Raw genomic sequence first — 19,352 nt, 5'->3', positions numbered from 1 at the left:
AAATTGTACATGTGGTTATTAATGAATGAGAGGCTTCATTACTATTTCAAAGACAGTTGTGGTCTTTCATGCATTTTTTTTTCTCTTTAATGATTTTTATTGAACAACTTGTCATTTACTTTATATAACAGTAGGAATGTTGACAATGTTAATGTAATGTATTTCTTTCGTTTTGATTGAGGTTAACAAATCAATGTTGTTTCCCGATAAATTTTTATAAAAATCAGTTTCACTAACGATGTGGTCTTTGCCTCTGATGTGTCCGACAGCATGTGAAGGCAGCGCCAGACTCTGGTAATCCATCAAAACGTCTAGACCGCAGATACCCCTCTCCACTCGTCTGATTGGACAATAATATTGTCCACGCCCTTAACAATTTGATTGACAAACAAATTGACCAATAGCAAGAGGCAACGACCCTGCCATCTAACTTGTGATTGGTGGATTGGTCTGGACAATATGAATGGCAACTTGTATTGTTCGACGTCTTCCCAAGACAGTAGCAACTTTGAGGTTTCCAACTCCGGGAGAGTCCTCTAATAGTCATCTTTCATCGATTTGCCTTCAGATTTCACCGATAAACTCCGTCGGTAGTAAAACACGAACATGAAGAGGATTTAAATTAACCTTGCGTCGAAAGAAGCTTACTGTTGAGCGTAAGTTTTAGCTGTGTTTTGTTTATCTCAGCTGGGATTTAAATGGTTAACGCTAAACTCTGTTAGCTGAACTAGCTAACTTATTTGCATTTCTAAGCAGAGAACAGTCTTCTAACTTTCCTTTGTTGTGTTATCAAAGTTTTGTGGTTAATAGTTTGATCTAATCCTTTGGAATATTTATCAAAGCAGGTGTTACTAATGACAAACAGCATGTGTATATAAAGTAACCGTTATCTTTTAAATAACGTTTGCCTCGGGTTCCTGTTTTTTGGTTCGGCTTGCTGTGACCAAACTGCATATAAATATAGTATCTACTATAAATGATCAGTGGCTTAAGTCACATTTAATTACACTTGACGAACTTTAATCGTGTTTTATGAATCTACAGATTCCATTCTTTAATTCGGCATACATTCAGTATTCAAAGAAATGTACTATAACTGTATGTTGAAACTTCTTCACCCGATTTTCCGTTATCTTTCTTATCTTAACACGCGATTAACACTATGGACAGCTGTGGATCTAAAAACTGAGATTTTATCTTAGACAGTGCTACCTGGTGGTTCACTCAGTTGCCGTATTAACGTGAAAATCTTTGTGAATTGTCTGAAATCACTTCCATTAACATCTGATGATTTTCCATTAAATGGTTTAAAGTTAACGGTAAATTGCAGGATTTCTAAATGGACTTTGTACCCACAGGAAGCTGTCTAGTTTAAATGCGTTTAGTAGAGGAACAACCCCCAAGAAGGCTTTAGTTTTTGAGATACCTCTACCTGAGGTAGAACAACAAAGAACAAATTTTTCATAAGTTTAATATGTCTAGTTTTTGAAATGGATGGTAGTATAAAAATATTTTACTTGTATTTTACTAACTTTTCTTAGTTTTTGGTTGATGTTTGGATCCTCCCCAAAACCAAAAACAGCTAAAATTTAAGCCTCCTCTAAAATGGTTAGCATCTACCTTATCAGATGAATCTCTGGAAATACTGATCAGAATTGCACCAAATTTGGACTGGATGTTCACAGATTGTTATTACATCCAGTAAAGATAAGATTTCATTATTACCTTCTACTGTCTTTGAAATTTATACATTTAAACTCACATAAATTATAGTTAGGTATAAAAATCCAAAAGGTATGTGTAAATGTCTGTCATTATTAAAGTAAGGAAACCAGTCACCAAAAATACTTGTTTTAATTAAACCACAGACCGGAGTTGGCGTGACAGGGGAGTCGGCTCTCCGTCTGGGTTGGGCTGGAGATGGGGGATCCGGAGCCTCCAGAGTTTGGGTCCCTGGAGGAAGAGCTGGAATACTGGAAGGAGCAGGCGGCCAGGCACCAACAGAGGTGTGTCCCCATGTTTATTTAGTTTTCAACAGACTGGAATCTATTTTCACTTCTGCTTTCTGCAGTGCATCTAGACTATTCCTACACTACTGTTGCAATATTGAACTATTAAGTCAAAAATAGCATGATATTTGATATTTTTCATATCACCCAACCCTACTGTTGGGTGGTTTGTTTATTTATTTATTTCCCCTTTATATAACCGGGCAAGGCATTAAGAACAAATTCTTATTTACATGCAGAACCTCTTGAGGAAAAAAGGACAATGCATCATATTCTTTAAGCATCATATGTTTGCACTCTTTAAGAATTTAGGGTATGTTATTCTAGAGAAGATAATGAATGTGAATGTCAACAAAAATATTGTATACTGTAGTATAGCCTGAAAATATCGATAATATTTATAAGCCCGGGCCATATAGCTGAAATACCTATCACGATAGTGAAGTTGCATATCGGTCAGTATCGATTATTGATCATGTAGGTTGTGAATGACGACCTGTTCTGTACTCCAAGGGGTGGAAGCGGTTTAGGTGATAAAATGAGTAAATATCACAATACTGTTGACCAGATACCTTGATATTGCAACAATACTTTAGGGATGACTATTGTTGCTTTCAAAAAAATTAACCCAGTGAGATTTTTTGTAAATAATCATCAGTAATGAGGATATAATGGCTAAGTGGGCAAAGGCAAATAGGCAAAGATCAGAAAATTACCCCACTTTACTATATGTAGCCTTTAAAACCAGCCAAAACAAAATGCTTATGCCGTATCACAATTTAACAATGTGGAAATTATATCATGATACCTAGTCAATATATTGCCCAGCCCTAATTATTTATAAGCCATATCACCGAGCCCTAGTCTGATGGCATAACTCTTGGATAAGTACCTTATACAACCCGACTTCAAATAATCTGAACTATCCCTTTAACATCTTGTGGCAATGAGATAAAACTAATTCTTTTAGGAATCCTGGGTCTCTGTGATAAATTCTGTAAAAATAATCAATACCTTTTCACTTCTCTGCTGTTCAGTTTATAGAAATGTGAATCTGTTGATTTTCCTGCAACACAAACAACTGCAAACCTTGAGGTGTTTTCCTATTAAACACATTTCTGTGATGATTAGACTTTGGTGAATAATCCATAATGCCTAGAGCCTCCTGTGGTTGGGTGGGAAATGATCGGGTTATGTTGTCTCTCCAAGTGGGTCTGGTTTAGAATTATCCTGGCACTCCTTCCTTTTCATCTTGGTCTGATTATTTTGCTCCAAACATGGATGTGATTACTGTAGAAATCCAGAAAATGCAACCTAATAAGCCAAGCTGAATAATATTCCAGATGATTTGCTGTGATAATGTCCAAAGTTAACAAACTTATGGCTTATATTCTGCCTATGTGCATGTTTTCAGTGCGGAGGAAGCCCAGGAGGAACTGCAGGAGTTCCAGCAAATGAGTCGAGACTACGAGGTGGAGCTGGAAACAGAGCTGAAACAGTGTGAGGCGCGAAACCGTGAACTTCTTGCTGCCAACAACCGCCTGCGGATGGAAGTGGAAAACTACAAGGTACAGAAGACATTTAGCAGTCATCAGATACTGAAAAAAATGTCAATATCCTAATTTTCCAAACTAATATCAAGACACTGAAAGCTAAAACCAGAGGGCTGTACTTCAAGGAAGCCCAACATCACCAGGCTTTATTTGCATGAACTGCTCGATAAAACCAGTCAGAGATGACGGTGGTTAACAACTTGCTTTAAGGCAGGCTTTCTTCATCAGACTCACATAAAAAAGTGCGTTTGGTGAGTCATTTGATTCTTCTTCCACATGAAGTGAATCGATCACAAGCAGCCCACTTCAGTCAAGATGAACAAGTTGTTATTATGAAGAGATGTAGAAAATACAAACAATATCACAGCAAAAAGCAACACTGTTGCTGCAATTAAGGCAAGAGAAGAAGAATGCTGCAGAAAATTACTGATGGACTGAATGTGATCTTCATGCTTGTGGGTTTGACACTGTCCCATGATGACAGAGACGTGGAAATCACAAATGGTAAAGAGGAGTAGTATTCAAAGTGTGGATGATATGCTGTGTAAATTTAAAGCGTTAATATGACCTGAAGCAAACAGGAAAAAAATCTCTGCATCACCAAACAGAGGTTCCCATGACAGCACGATACATACAGTTTGTTGTTGCTGCTTACGTTATGTTACATTTCAACACGATAGGAATTCGTTTGGTGATATTACGAATGTGCAGCTCAGCAACTTTTCATTTTTTTGTAATTTATATTGCTCATAAAGAACATCGTTAGGAAAAAAAATTGCTCAAGAGTGGCGCTTTTTTACAGCCAATTTAATCTGGTAGCTGAACTCTGAACTCATAACCTGCTACTGACCAGTTTATGAGTTCATCATAAGTTACCATGGTGATCTAGTCAGGTTAAAAGAGAGCCACCTTTGTGACACTGAAACTCTGACTTAAGACTCAGCGTACCTCGCTAACACTTCAATCTTGCTTCTTAGTACACCCCTCTTTGTTGAAATTTACCCTCAGGTTCTCAAAGACAACAGTCTGATGGAAACAAGTGAGATATGAAACTGTGGATGATTGAATAGTTGGGAGATTAAACAGTTCTACCCAAGTGCAGCTGGATAGATGTACTACTCTTGTAAGATGTCCTCCTAATATCGGTCATGGACTCATTGTCTCAACTTGTTTTTAAAGCCTGACGTATAAAGCTGCTGCTATAGCAGGGATGTCCAAGTTATTTTAATAACATCCAACCAACTGGCCCGTTTAAGTGTATTTGACTGGGGATTTCCATACGCGTCAGGTGATAGATAGTAAGTCGAGTTATATTGCCTGTGCTGAATAGGCTTCATTGGTTCTCTTGTCTGAGAACACACACACACACACACACACACAGATAAACACAGACTTCCACAGAGGATTGATTCAGGCAGAAAAAGGCAGCTGATGACTCGCTCGGTTTGTGTCTGGAGGGGATCGTACTTCACATAAGACCTATCCCAGTTATGTCATGGTTCACTTGCCCCCTTTTCTCTCTTTAAAATTTTTTATTGGTTTATCAGCCTGCTGAGATCACAAGAGGGATGTGTGCGGGCAAAAATAAACACAAAAACAAGCTTTAAAAAAATAAATCTGTCTTCCAACTTTCGTGGTAAAACTTTGCTCATGCTCTGTGCGGTGTGTAGCTGCAAGTGAGGTAACTTGAAGCTACTATGAGGAGCTTTTAACTGGGTCTGAAAGGGTCTCATTTTAATACTGATGCCTCTATATGACCTACATAAGTTAATGAGACCATCTGTGAGATAACCAGCTGTTTCTGTGTAGTTATTCTTCATTCCTGCCACCAGGTCGGATTCTCCTTGAAATAACATGAAACGAGTCTGTGTTTACATTTTCCCAGCCAAAGTTATAATGAGTAATATGTTAGTCACTTGAAAGGAAGAAGAGAGAGGGGGGGGGCTTTTATTTGACTTTTTTTTTCTTCTATCACTTTTGATTGTTCCTTTATTACCCAATTTTGAACAGATTTATCCTTGATCTTTGTGATTTTATTGATATTTTCACAAATTCATTCTATATTTCCTTTTAAAATAATCAACTTCTGCCTATCTCAATTTTTTAAACTACTTTGTTTTGCAACTCCTGACATTTTCTCTCATCATGTGGTAATCCAGATTTAAGAGGCGCCTTCAGTGCTAAGGCTCTGCTTCATTAACCTCATTTAACCATGGTCAATTGTAATTTTTACAAGAGTGTGAGACCTTTTTGCTAAATTCATTTTTAGTATCACTGAGTCCAGACATCATTATAGTAGATATCTTTTGGGGTACAACATATATTTATTTAAAAACTCTTTTGTCTATATAAAAATCATTATTTAGTCAGTTTTCTTACAATTAAGGCGAGATTATGATCTGATATACCTGTTATCAAATTGAAAGATTTTGTGTTTATTTTAGGTTTGTTTTAGGTTAGGATCCATCTATGTTTGTGATAATTAAGTAAACCTTTTTAAGCTTTGAAATCTGATTTAAATTTAACTTCTCTATTTGCTTCCTTGACCCAGCCAATATTAAAATCTCCTAATACAGATTATTAAGTCTTGGTAGCAGTTTCCTTTAATAAGAATTTCAGTTTGTCTCGTCTACAACATGTTACTATAATTGGTGGTCAGTATATGTCAACGATAGTCAAAGACATAAAAGCAATGCTTTCCAAGTCTTTCTAGGAATTATGATGTACTTCTGCACATTTAAAATAGTCTTGAACTCCTCTTCCTCCTCTGCCTATGTTCCTATCATTTCCTAAAAACGTGATAGCCAAGTATGACAAAAGCAGTCTTTGGTGTTTGTTTCTGAGAGGAAAGTATGAGCAGTATGCAGAGACTTCAAGGAATTTAGCTAAAGCATGCTGAAGCTTGACACAGTGTCATGTTGTGTGGTGGTACCTGTTCTCTGTTCCTGACACATCTATCTGTGAGCACAAAAACGCCTCCTGGAATCTCAGCACTGAAAGACACTTACCATTTTAGACAACATGTATAAAGATTCAGGACTGGATGATACTAATCTAGATGTATAAAACACTGTTGGAAGGAGCTAGGAGCCCTTTAGTTTTTAAACCAGTAGAAGTTAGTGCTCATTAACTGGATATATTTTTGGTTTAACTAAAAAGCCTGAAATATTTGAAACATTTGAAGTTTTTATCCCATATGTCTCATGCTATTCATCAGCTGTACACCAATATCTGGACCAACAATGACAAAAAATTCATTTAGTAGTAGGGGGGTCATGATTTGACCTTGTGTGAAATATTAACATATTTCTCCAATTCTGTTGTCTTTAATAAGGTGAAACTTGGTGCACAGCTAGTCCTTAAGCATATGCATGATGCAAGAGTTTTGCAAATCAAGGGTTAGACGTGACTCAGACAGAGGATGATTCAGCTCTCTTTCACATCACAAAACATTTGGTGTCGCTGGGAGAAATATGGGAGAGTTGTGACTCTGTGAGGAAACCGGGAGAGGGCAATCAAAAACTTGAGCCCCCTGGGAAAATTGGGAGAGTTGGCATGTTTGGCAACAAGCACTCCACTAGTTGAACTTAGAGTGGTTCTGTTGGAGTCATGCTTTGCAGTTGAAGTTCTCCTCCAGTCCTCATAATCTGTCATATTTTTTTCTGTCCGTTGTTCGTCTTCTCCTGACCCTGTGATCGTTGTCCTGCCAGGAGAAGTATGAGACGCAGCACTCCGAGGCCTACCGGCAGATCTCCACCCTGGAGGGAGACCTGGCTGAGACCACTGCCGTCAGAGACCAGCTTCACAAATACATCAGAGAGCTGGAGCAGGCCAACGATGATCTGGAGAGAACCAAGAGGTCAGAGGACACTCACACAGAGCTGCTGGAAGCCCACCTATGTTAAGATGAAGGAAAATTCTGTATTAAAGAAATGAACGAATGTGTTGAAGAAATCCATGTGGCTTTCACAATTTTGCAAACCTAAATAGAGGTAAAAGAAGAGAGAAATGAAATGGATGTTGAACTTACTGTGTTTTCTCTTTTCTGTCAGAAGTAATTTTTTACTAATGTTTAACTTTAAGGTCATGCTAACTGATTCTTCACCAGTTCTATTTTCACAGTGCAAGTTTAACAGTACAAGAAACGTAGCTGGCAAGGCAACAGAAAAGTAGCCTAAAGGACCCAACGCACTGAAGTACACCTTAAGTTTTGAATTATGCCTGTTGTTTTAAATGTCCGAAAGTGAACTGTACAGTTCTGTGATTTGTTTGTGAATTATGCTGCAGACTGGAGTCTCTGTTTGCAGTGACAAACAGACAGATCTATGTTATTCTCCTCTGTGAAAATGTCAGTTGCTGTACAATATTTTATTCAGCAAGTAAACAACTGCAACCTCCTTCTGAAATACTGCTGGTTCTGTGCTGTTGCCATTTGAAATCCGCTGCCTGCAGTGTGCCATGGGAGCATCAATTGATGTGTGTCAGTTATTGCTTGCAGTGCATGTGGGCCTTAACAATGCCTTTGGCTGTCTTCATCAGTTACATGACGCGTTATAAGTGGCAGCGGTTTCTTGACTCTTGCTAAAAGTCCTTCACCGTGTGTGTTTCAGGGCGACCATCATGTCACTGGAGGACTTTGAGCAGAGGATGAACCACGTTATTGAGAGAAACGCCTTCCTGGAGAGCGAACTGGACGAGAAAGAGAGTCTTCTGGTGTCTGTCCAGAGGTTGAAGGATGAGGCCAGAGGTTAGAGCTGTCATTTAAACGTTCACAAATAAACCTGTGCTGTCATGGAGGCACAGGTTTCAACTCTCTGTGGGATATGATTTTAAAGTGAGGACTGAGGCCAACAGTTTTACACGTTCTAAACACAAAATTCTTCATGTGTCAGTGGTGATATCGCTGTGAAATGATCAGTGTTCAACCTGCTGAGATAGCCATGATTTCATTTTTGTTTTCCTCAATGTGAAAACCGTTGTTATAAATAAAAATATTGCAGGAAGGGCTGTGACGATCACTGCATTGTGGTATCCTATGGGTGCCTTCTGCAAGTTTGACTAACTAAATAAATAAATATATACATTCAAAACAAAACAACAGTCATAGTTCTGTATTTAACCTTTGTAGCCTTCTGAGTTGGAATACAGCCAAAGTGAACACAGTTGGTTGTTTTGACGCCTTGTTTCATGTCCTGCATTGCAGCTGAAAGGCTTGTTACATAATTTCAAAGTCTTTCTTGTACGTCTGTAACTGGACTTTATTTGTGTGTGTGTGTGTGTGTGTGTGTCTGTGTGTCTGTGTGTCAGACCTGAGACAGGAGCTCGCAGTGCAGCAGAAACAGCAGGTACAGGACAGGAAGCCGTCCCTCACCAGCGCAGTCAAAGAGCCTTCTGCGTCGTCGTCCTCCTCCTCATCCTTGGCTGGTTTGCCCACCCCGCCCCTCACCCCCCCAGACAAAAGGACGGAGGACAAAAGCACGTCTTCCTCCTCTAACCAGCCCGCCACCCCCTCTGCCACCACCACCACAACCACGCCATCCAGACCTCCAGCCTCAGCAGAGTCCTTCACCACCCCACTGCCCTCCGTCAGCAGAGGTTGGTTCATACGTATTGTGTTGTCAGTGCAGATCAGACACACCAGTATACAAGATGCATGCACGTCCCCCTAACTTTAAAGGGACAGTTCACCCCCAAAATCAAAAATACATATTTTTCCCCTTACCTGTAGTGCTGTTTATCCATCTAGATAGTTTTGGTGTGAGTTGCAGAGTTTTGGAGAACTTCTCTCACCAATATAATGATGGCACCAAAAAATACATTTGAAATATTCAACAGCAACGTTTCTTTCCAGAAATCATGACCCTGTTACTCAAGATAATCCACAGACCTTGTTGTTAGCATTTTCATGTAGGAGCTACATGTGTTTATAGTCGATTAATTGTTTAAGTAAATTCTCAAGCAAAGATCCCAAACATTCACTTATTTCATCTTCTCAAACTGACAGTAGACTCAATAGTGATGTTTCACATCTGTCGATATCAATAATTATTGATCCTGTAGGTTGTGACTGGCTACATGTTATGTACTCTAAGGGGTGGAAGTGGCTGAGGTGATAAAATATGTAAATATCGCTGTTTTTCTGGCCAGATACCTTGATGTTGTAACAATATTGTTGAGATGACTATTTGTGCTTTCACAAAATATTAACCCAGTGAGATTTTTTTGATAAATAATCATCATTAATGAGGATATAATGACTAAGTGGGTAAAGGGAAATAGGCAAAGAGAAAGAACATTACATCACTTTACTATATGCAGCCTTTAAAACCAGGAATATTATCATATAATACCAATGTATTGGCCAGCCCTTCTTTGGAATCTTGAATATCTCTGCATTCATCAGATGGTTTGTCTCTGCAGGTGAAAACCTCTCAGGGACTCCGCTCACCACGTCGGCGAGAATCTCTGCTCTGAACATTGTCGGAGAGCTGCTGAGAAAAGTCGGGGTAAGAACTTCTCTTGTGATTTTTGACCTCAGCACTTGCACCAAAGGACCAAAGAGAACTTCATGAATCAGCCCATTCACACTGTGTTTTTATCAACTGCTGCCTTACCATCATGTGACGCTGCAGGGTGCCTCTGGTTTTTTTTTTTACATTCCTGGGTGTTTTTTGCAACCAGTGTTTCCTCCACCTCAAAAAGAAACAAAATATTTATTTATATTATTTATCTAATTCATGTGCAGCTCAGTGAGAGCCTTTTACTGTCGTTTACAGTCGTATAGTTTCTCTCCTCTCCTCTGCTCTCTCTGTGTTTCACTCACTGTTTTCATATGCTCTCCTGACTTTACCCTGAGAATCAGGTCAGGACATCCTTCGAATGTGCTCTTCACACATGCAGCATGCATTAGGGGATTGTCCAAGTCAGTCTTGTTCACACATGTTGGAGATACTCTGCATGGTTCAGGTGAAGGGTGGCGCCTGCAGAGTTTGCAGGAGGATAAGGACTCATTCGTACTGATGACTGTTTTTGTGTTGGTATCAGTACAAACCAGGGTTTCAAAATTAACAAACTGTGACAGAAGAGGAGAAGAGTGATAGATGCAGAGATCAGCTGACTCCTGTCTGTCGCCTGCAGGAGACGCACTCGTGGTGCGCTGTGATTTGCAGGATGCACACTTTTACTTTTCTGACTGTAATCTGATGTTGTCACATCACAGATGACAAAGCACACCTGCAGGCTGTAGTATGAAGCAGCCAGGCTTTCTTAGTATGAGCTTGTTAACCCAGCCTGTCTTCTTCATGCTCTGTGTGTGCTCACGTAAAAGGGGGCGTTGGTACGTCATTTGACCCTTCTTTTGCTCGCGGAGCCGCCCACTTCAGTCAAGATTAACAGGTTTTAATAATGGAGAGCTATAGAGACCTTAAACTGTTTTTAAACTGTTCCTAGAACCTGGAGTCCAAGTTGGCGTCGTGTCGGGATTACGTCCACGAGCAGACGGCTAACCGCAGAGGCCATGCTGGTGGACAGGGGGCAGCGTCGGGCCAGAACTCCTCAGACACACATCCTACTAACGGCCTCTACAACAAGGGGTGAGACGCTCTGTCCTGCACTGTGCAGCCAGTGGGAGTACAACAGGTTAACAGCTGCAGATATCATGTCCAGACTAGTAAAAGTTACTCAAACAATGTTGTACTGGTTTGTAAAAGGAAAAAAATACTAAAGCTTTAAAGTGATCACAGATCTGCCAACCTAAAAGCATTTTGTATGGCAGATACATCAAACTACGCTGGTATGATTTGTCACTATCAACTACACAAAAAGCTGATGATGCCTGTGAGTTCAGTTATTCATGTGCTGTACTCAAGCCTAAAAGCAAGAGGTAGCAGCAGCTAGCCGGCCGAAAAATCATAAGGAGAATAAAAAGAGTTCAGCCAATCAAAGTGCTGGATTCTTTACACCTGTTGATTTTTAACCCCCCCCCCATTCTTCCTCCTCCCTGCAACGGGCCTCCTCATATGAGCACACTTCTTTTGACATTCCTGCAAGAGCAAAAGGACTGGGCTGGATGTGAAAACTTGAAATTGTGAACACGGACTTGTCAGCTGTGTGAAAATCTTTAACATACTTAGCATAATGTCACATCTGTTACATCTCATAAACAGACTTACTCATTCGGACAAAATCTGGCATTAATTTCAACTTTAATTAATATGAAATGGACGTACAAAACAGTTATTCAGGTCTGAAATGGAAGTTTGTGGTGATGCGATGCACAGTGGTACTTAAAATATTTTCCCAAGGTTAGCAGGTTTGTGATCACTCAGTATGGTTTTCATCTGCTCCCCCTCCCCCTTTTTTAATGTGCTGGTATCTTCTAAACGCACCGCCCAAAAATTGTCAAATCAATATTTGATCTGTGTTTTTGTAAGTTTGAAGGTTGTCTGAAGTTTTCAGAAATATGTCTAATGAGCACATTTTTTGTTTGAAGTTTTTGATATTTTTAGATCCAGCAGGTGATGAGGGAATCACTCTCTGAGTGTGTTTGCTGTGTTTTCAGGCTGGTGAAGAGGTTAGACTTCGGAGCGGGACCCAAACTACTGCTGTGACCTTGATCCTGAGTCCTCCACCAAGCTGCTCATTCCTTCCTGTCCATCCGGCCTGCGTCTCCCACACATTTAACGGTACTGTGTGTCACACATCATACGGACCACTCTCACTGGGAGCTGCAGTGGTGACATGGATGGATACGTTGCTATGGATACTGTTGGATTACACAGTCAGAGTTTTGGTTCATTTATTAGCAGGACTTATTTTCAGCACTCGCACTTAGCTTTAACTAATTTACTGGACTCGTGCTGCATGTCACCACCTCACCTCTTTTTTTGTTATTTTCCAAGTGTTTGTCTTTTTTTTTTTTTGCTCAAATGTTGTGTTAAAACTGAACATAAGGTGAAAGATGATGTCAGCTGATGCAGGTTCACGTTGAGACGAAGATGCATCCACTTGAGCTCAAAAGGTTTGAACTTATGGAAAATAATATGCAGTTATTCTAAAGCTGTAATGTGTGACAGGGTTTCTCTCACTGCACTGCCGTGGAGGATGAATTTCTAGAAGGAAACGCTGCATAAATGTACAGAGAGACCAGGAGCAAAAATGGCCCCATTTACACTCATCATTTCAAGTTTTTTGTACTCCAGTAAAATACTGATGAGATGATTGGATACTCATTTAAACTTTAAATTCTTCTTGGTTTCCTGCAAGTCAGGGTCAGCTCTACTCCAGAAGGTGGCAGTAATGCTCCTGAAGCTGTTCAGTATCTCACCAAATGCCAGAATAACCTGTGCACTTAAGCAGTTTAAAGGTGCAAGAATTTGCCACCTTTCGAATACATATAAACAAATAAAGGGGAGAGCATATCAAGAGAAAATTAAAACTGCATTTTGGGGCCGCAACTAATGATTATTGCTGATTATTTTCTTGTTCAATTGAATAGTTATTTGGTCTATAAAACCCTCTGAGGAGGTCTGAGCAGTAGGATTTCAGTTGGTCTTGAATGCTTTGTTGATGCATTTAAACTCTGGCTGTCACTCTGCGATCCGTCCAACATGCATGAAGTGAGTGAGTGTAAAAGGGGTCATTCAGCGAGTTCCTGTTAAGTATTAACCCGGTCTGAGCACATACATGAAGTCGGTACCTGTTTGAACTGCTCGTCTGCTAAAACACTTCAGTGGTCAAACCTGCTGTTTTAAACCAAAGTGAGAATTTCCTTTATGTTTAGTTTGAACATACCTGACTGCTGAACACCTGGAAGGCACTTTTAACTACATGAGAGAGTTTTTGTCTTTAAGTACTACTTTTAAATTGTCAGGGCAATCCAGTCAGTTTTGCCCTTTGTCTTCATAAAAACCACATTGTCAGTTGATGGTCTGCTTTTATACAAAATGCCTTTGCAGTTTGTTGAATGAGAGTTTAGCAAAAAAAGTGAGGGAAAGTGCCACTAATCCCAGAGAGAATGGAAATAATAGTAGATTTAAACACACATTGTAGTCCAGGGGTCAGTTTCACACAGATAAACTTTGACTGTGGCTTAAATAAAACAGACAGTCAGACGTCTCAATTCATCTGTTGCACAAAGCAGTTTAGTTCTGGACTATCTTAGGTAGGATGAATTCTGGGTAAATTAAGACCTCTTTCAGACGAGTGACCACATCCAACCGCTCAGCTCCGTTTATTAAAATATGTAAAGTTACGAGGACATTTTACTTGGACAGTTTAGCAAAGAGTGCAACAGTACAAAAAAATATGTTTTCCTCTTTTTTTGTTTTTGGGTCCTACTGATCAGTATTGATTGTTGCCATGGTAACATAGGTCTTAAGCCTGAGTCAGCCTGAGGCTAAGATGTCTAATATTTTTGGCTTACAGTTACTCAGTCTTTATTTTTTGTGAAATGGTTTTACTTAAAATAGACCTGGGGTCTGCAGCCTGCAGCTCTTTTTTTCCCTCGTCAGTGGCTTTGACTAATAGTCTATGAGCAAAATGAAGCCTAGTTTAACACGACAGACTAGTCTAAAATATCTTTGTGAAACTGGTCCCTGATATTTTTTAGAAATTTTAGATTTTTGTAGATTAATTTGTTTTCTAACTAAATTAGTATCTGTGTTGTCCCCCATGATTATCTGAAGGTGGGATTTGAAGTGTGAAATTCTACTCATACTAGAGTCTGAGAACTCAAGTATGGTTGAAGACGACAAAACAAACGGCATGATGATTTTGTTATGCAAACATGCTTTCAAAAACACTGCTCTGTTTGTGTTAAGGTTTGAATTACATGTGTTTTTATCACTGTGACTCAGTCTTGAGGAAAAATGAAATGACGTAATATCGAAAAAGCTTATTTTTGCCTTTTGAACGTAGATCTTGCGACAACTAGGGGTCATCAAAGGTTCTGCATCTTAAAGCCGCCTTAATCAATATGTTTTTGTGTAAATAATTAATGATATATGAGAGGAGTTGCTTCTAGTAATGAAGATTTATCACCATTAGGCTTGGGCGGTATAAAAGTATTACAGTATACCGAGGTATTAAGAAATCGCGACATTCTAAATACAGATGCTCCTTTTTCTATTAAACTGATATGGAGGTGATGTATTGTAGTGTGCAGCAAGCACCAACAGAGGTCAGTCTGTCTACTGGTGGACAAGGCAGAGCAGCTGGGCTGAGAAACATGGCGACTTGGGGATAAAGTTACAGGATTAACTAGTAAGAATGAAGAAAAATGTAGCTGCCTTGGGAGTATTTTGGATTTGGCTCAGCCAGAAACCACTGCAGACTACTGACTGGTCAGAGTAGGATGTCATAGTGAGTGTGAAACTTTATCAAGTTGCAGAGGGTGACGGTGAAAGTGCAGGGAGTGGAGGAGAAGGTGAACAGTGAAGTTGTCAGTCTGGCAGTAAATGTACAGTGTAGGTTTGAGTTTGTCAGAGAATGAATCAGAGTACCGTCTGCAGCAGAAAAGAATTACGTTCAGCCGTGTTACACTTTTTAAACATGGCTGCACAATTAATCACAAAATTCTCAAAATCGCAATATGGCCAAGTGCAATATCCAAATCGCAATATCACAATATTTTAATAGATTATTTTTCAGTAAATTTTAATACAAAATTGATGATTCCCATTGATCGCATCACTTTACACAAATACCACCCTAATACTGTATAACCCACAAAATGTCAGGAAGGTTTGTAAAAACAGATACTGCCCAAGCCTAACATCTTCACCAGCTCTCATTCACTGATTTCATTCACTGTATGATTTACTTCAGTTTTCTGACAGTTGTTCAAAAAAATTTAATTTAAACTAAACTATGGAACATTCTAGAGATAAAACGGTTTCAATTATAGTGACCAGAATTATCACAGTTATGGTTATTATTATCGCAGTGTTGTTAAAATGTGCTATAAATCTTAAAAAAAAATAAATAAATAAAAAGTGAGTCTCCATAAGCTTGCTATGGATGCCAAATTTAAAAAAGGCTTCAGGAAAAAGAGAGAATTTAATAGTTGTGAATCCAGATTTTTTTTTTCTTTAATTGGACAAAAATGGCTATTTGATCTTAAAGGTCGCAGTCCCGATTTAATACGTGGCGAGTTTGTTTCTGACAGACAGGCGTCCAGATTTCAAGCGCCACACACCAGAGTCACGAAACTCAAATCAAACTGTCGAACGAGGCGGTGCTGATCAAACATGAGAAAGAAAGTTTGCAACCAGGCGGCCATTTTTCTTTCACACTGCCCCAACTTGGAGTCACTCCGAGCCGCGTCACGTGTTTCATTGCTCTGATTGGTTGTAGGTCTGTCTGATTGCGTCCAGAGCCTTGTGGTCTTGCACCTGTCGATTACATCCCTCGAGAATTTAAGAAGAACTGAGAGTTTCCGGACGAATACTTTGATAAATGATGATTGAGCCTCGTACGTTCAGTTTCGTCACGGTTTTGCACCTTTGGATCGTGGAGACATTCTGTAAAATAAACGAATCCCTCAGCAGAGCTCTACTTCTGTCTCTCCAGGAGTGAAAATAGGAAACGTCTTCTGTTAGTGAGGAGACATGAATACTTCAGTGAAGGCTACTTGTGTTTTATGTTAAAAAGAAAAAAGTTTGTAATAGGTTGATTTGTAGTGTTTATATACTCTACCTCTATGGCAAACCCTTTGAACATTTTACTGTTATCAGTAATATTATTGCAGATATCAACAATTTCTTTCAAGTGGACTGATCAATAACGTCATTTTGACTGGTAGCATTTATTATTAAAGATTTCTACAAAATTATTGATGTAATTAATTTCTTACTTGTGGTAATGTTCATTGCACTGACTTCTATTCAAACTCGGCCACAGATATCTATAATTTAATTTTGTTTTTTAATGTTGTTTTGTTGCTATAATTACAAGTCGTCATATCCATAATGTGATCTTCAGAATCGGAATCAGAAATACTTTATTGATCCTCAAGGGGACATAGTTTGCCTCACAGATGCATGTAGTCAGTTACTAAATACAGATTACATTGCAATTTTTGTAACAGAATTAATTGAACTTCAAAAAATGTAACTTAATCTGAAAACTTTTGGATCACTTCAAAATCTTAGAACAAAGGAACACTTTGTTCCATTAGATGAGCTGACCAAAAAGTTGCAAAAGGACTCCCGCCATGTTTTGGTACTGGACTGATCAGGTTTACCTGATAAGGCTCTGGTACCGTAATGTTGCAAATAAATGTTATATTGCAAGTTGGCAGGAATCCTTTTGCAACTTTCTGGATTACTTCAAAATCTGACACTGAAAATATCACACTAAGAATCGGACGCAACCATAAAAATTTGAGTTCCACAATTTTTTTTTTCTCTGTAAACATTTTCAGTGCAAAGTGTGGAGCAGCTGTTGAGTTAATCATCATGAAAAAAAGTTTTAAGAAGTTAAAATTGCCACATTTTCAAGATGTAATTAAAAAAATGTAATCATTGGCAATGTAACTATAATCCATGTAACCTGGTCTGATTATTTACTTTTTTTTTTTTTTAAATATGATTACACAATCCCAGTTACATGTAATCTATTACTACCCAGCTCGTATAAGCCAGTATTCTTGCTAGCGAAAAAAATACTGATGTGTAAATCAATTTTGACTTGTTGAAATGTAAATGATGTGTGAAAATATATTAACGGATAAATTAACATGTTAACGAGTTAAAATGTCATTTCCACTTGAAAAGTGAACTGCTGTTGATCAAATGTTCGGAGGGTTTGCCGTAGTGTCTCTACTGTAGGTCACTAACGTAGGCTGAATGTGTAGGTTGTGGTTCAGTTGAGTCTGTAGGCAGGATCAACTGACAGTGAGCTGCTCAGGGTGAGTGTAAAAAAGCAGCAGCGGACTGGTCCTTTAATGTAAAGGTCAAAGGTCAGCGTGTGAAAGCGGGCGAGGAAAATTCTGAGGTTTCTGGTGTTTTATTTTCTGCCTTATACGACTCTATAAGAGTACTTACATGAGACCTGTTCTGCTCTTTGTTTACCTTCAGTGCTGCTTATGTTTCTGAAAAAGCAATAAAACTTGAAATGTCAAAATAAAAAGTCTCGATTTGATTTTGTTCTGAGAAAGTGGAAGAACTGAGCCGACACGTGCGTGTGAGGGTTTAGGAGCAGTTTAATAGCACTTCATCGGTTCACAAAGCAGAACGTCCTGCATCACAGCAGTCATCGTACAACTCACTTTTATTATCGTTATATTATTATTGTGTCTCTGTGAGGTTTAAATCACACCACCTACTCTAAAAATGAATATACAACAGTTGGGTTACAAACATTGTTTTACATTCAGCTTCCAAATAAACAGATTCTCTCTAAAATGTTCTAAAAATAAAAATAAAAACCTCTGAGGATGTGCAGAAAGAGAAGAACTAGATCCAGTTTGTGCCTCCAATGAGCAACGATTCTTATTTTCCAAACAATAAACGAAGAAGGTCATTTATCAAAACTTTCTGCTGTACTCGAGATATTTGCTCTCTGACCCTAACAGACCAACACGTCAGTCCCTTCAGGATTTTGCGGGGATTGTTGCAACCTAGAATGCATGGTGGTTTTTAAAGTCTTAGAGGATTCTGGAAATCAGAGCAGCTTCTCAGAGCTCACTGTGTAATTAACTTTGGAAAAACAGAAACTTTACTCAAATGTAACGGCACAAACTGAGACTTAGAAAACTGACTGATGTGAGAATTATTTAAACTATGTGGAATATAAATAAATCTAAATATATTAAATTCACATAAATTATGTTATATTAATCCACAAACATTGAAAATAAGGCTTTCTTCTTTTTCTTTCCTTCACTTCATTTCACAAAACCTCTTGATAAACTTTCAGCTGGGAATCAGATTCCAGATATTTTATTTTATATCCATTTTAATTTAATTTAAGGAGTCAAAATCTACAACATTATACCTCCAACATGTTGCTCATTGCATAGTAATTATTTTTTTCGATTTATTTCCCCCAAAGAAAGTGGAACAATTTGGAATCCAGGACCTGCATTGTGATAAAGGCACATGACGTAATAATAATAAAAATAATAATAATAACAGCTCTTTGGCTGTTTGAGAGAAGCTGTGAAAGATTTAACATGAAAAATAAAACAGCGGACTGAATGACAGACCAGCCTGTGTTCTTATCATTTAATTTTAAGGGCCTTTCAATAAAGAAACCTCTGTTAGTTCCTATTCCTAATCTATTTCTTGAATTTATTTTTGAGAAGTGGGGAGAAAAACAAAGGCTACAAAGCAGCTGCAGCTGGGTTGCACCAACAAGGATTCATTTTTAAACCCAATTAACTGATGGCTAGACTTCAATTATGTTGCACCAAACTTTTAAACTGTTTTAAAATGATTCAATTTAAACCTCAGTTTCTACTGCAAACCTAGAATGAATTAAATTCTGTTCCACCACCAAAACTTTAGACTCCAGTTAAAACTGTGACCCAGTATTAACTTTAAAATAGCACTCAAGAAGCCAAATAATTTCTCGTGATGACTCGGATTCTCTGCCCTGGGATGACATGAGAGCTTAGGTCGCACGGCAGAGAGCAGAGGGATGAAGAAGAGTCGGGGACTCTAATGAAACACACTCGCTCCTCTTCACTTTGTGCCTAAATTATCATGGATCAACCAGCAGCTGGAGATTAGTGTTGCAGCTGAAAGTTAACAGGTTTCCCTATTCTTTTATACTTACTTGGTCCCAA

The 19,352-nt window shown here is 38.6% G+C and overlaps 1 protein-coding gene across 2 annotated transcripts; it reads left to right on the top strand.

Moving 5' to 3' along the window:
- The first annotated feature begins 491 nt into the window (after positions 1-491).
- LOC146309098 (nuclear distribution protein nudE homolog 1-A-like) lies at positions 492-12,171 on the top strand. 2 transcript variants are annotated; one of them, XM_084744473.1, is made up of 9 exons: positions 492-656; positions 1,869-2,006; positions 3,424-3,577; positions 7,273-7,421; positions 8,173-8,309; positions 8,870-9,157; positions 9,983-10,068; positions 11,012-11,154; positions 12,123-12,171. In XM_084744473.1, the coding sequence occupies exons 2-9, from the start codon at positions 1,921-1,923 to the stop codon at positions 12,169-12,171; spliced, it is 1,092 nt and encodes a 363-aa protein (XP_084600599.1). In that variant the 5' UTR covers positions 492-656; positions 1,869-1,920. The 2 variants fall into 2 exon arrangements, with proteins under 2 accessions (XP_084600599.1, XP_084600600.1); XM_084744474.1 differs by having other exon boundaries at positions 11,012-11,200; positions 12,123-12,170.
- The last annotated feature ends 7,181 nt before the right edge of the window (positions 12,172-19,352 follow it).

The sequence above is a fragment of the Lutjanus erythropterus genome, chromosome 19, assembly GCF_056507025.1.
Source record: "Lutjanus erythropterus isolate fLutEry1 chromosome 19, fLutEry1.hap2, whole genome shotgun sequence".
NCBI classification, from domain to species: Eukaryota; Metazoa; Chordata; class Actinopteri; order Lutjaniformes; family Lutjanidae; genus Lutjanus; species Lutjanus erythropterus.
The sequence above is the reverse complement of the archived record's forward strand: the minus strand, read 5'-3'. Positions and strand labels throughout refer to the sequence as shown.

Bases quoted from the DNA above. Each gene is read 5' to 3' on its own strand.
- LOC146309098 (XM_084744473.1), top strand. From the start codon at position 1,921: ATGGGGGATCCGGAGCCTCCAGAGTTTGGGTCCCTGGAGGAAGAGCTG. The intron at 7,422-8,172 runs GTCAGAGGACAC...TGTGTGTTTCAG, and splicing joins GATCTGGAGAGAACCAAGAG to GGCGACCATCATGTCACTGG. The intron at 11,155-12,122 runs GTGAGACGCTCT...CTGTGTTTTCAG, and splicing joins AACGGCCTCTACAACAAGGG to GCTGGTGAAGAGGTTAGACT.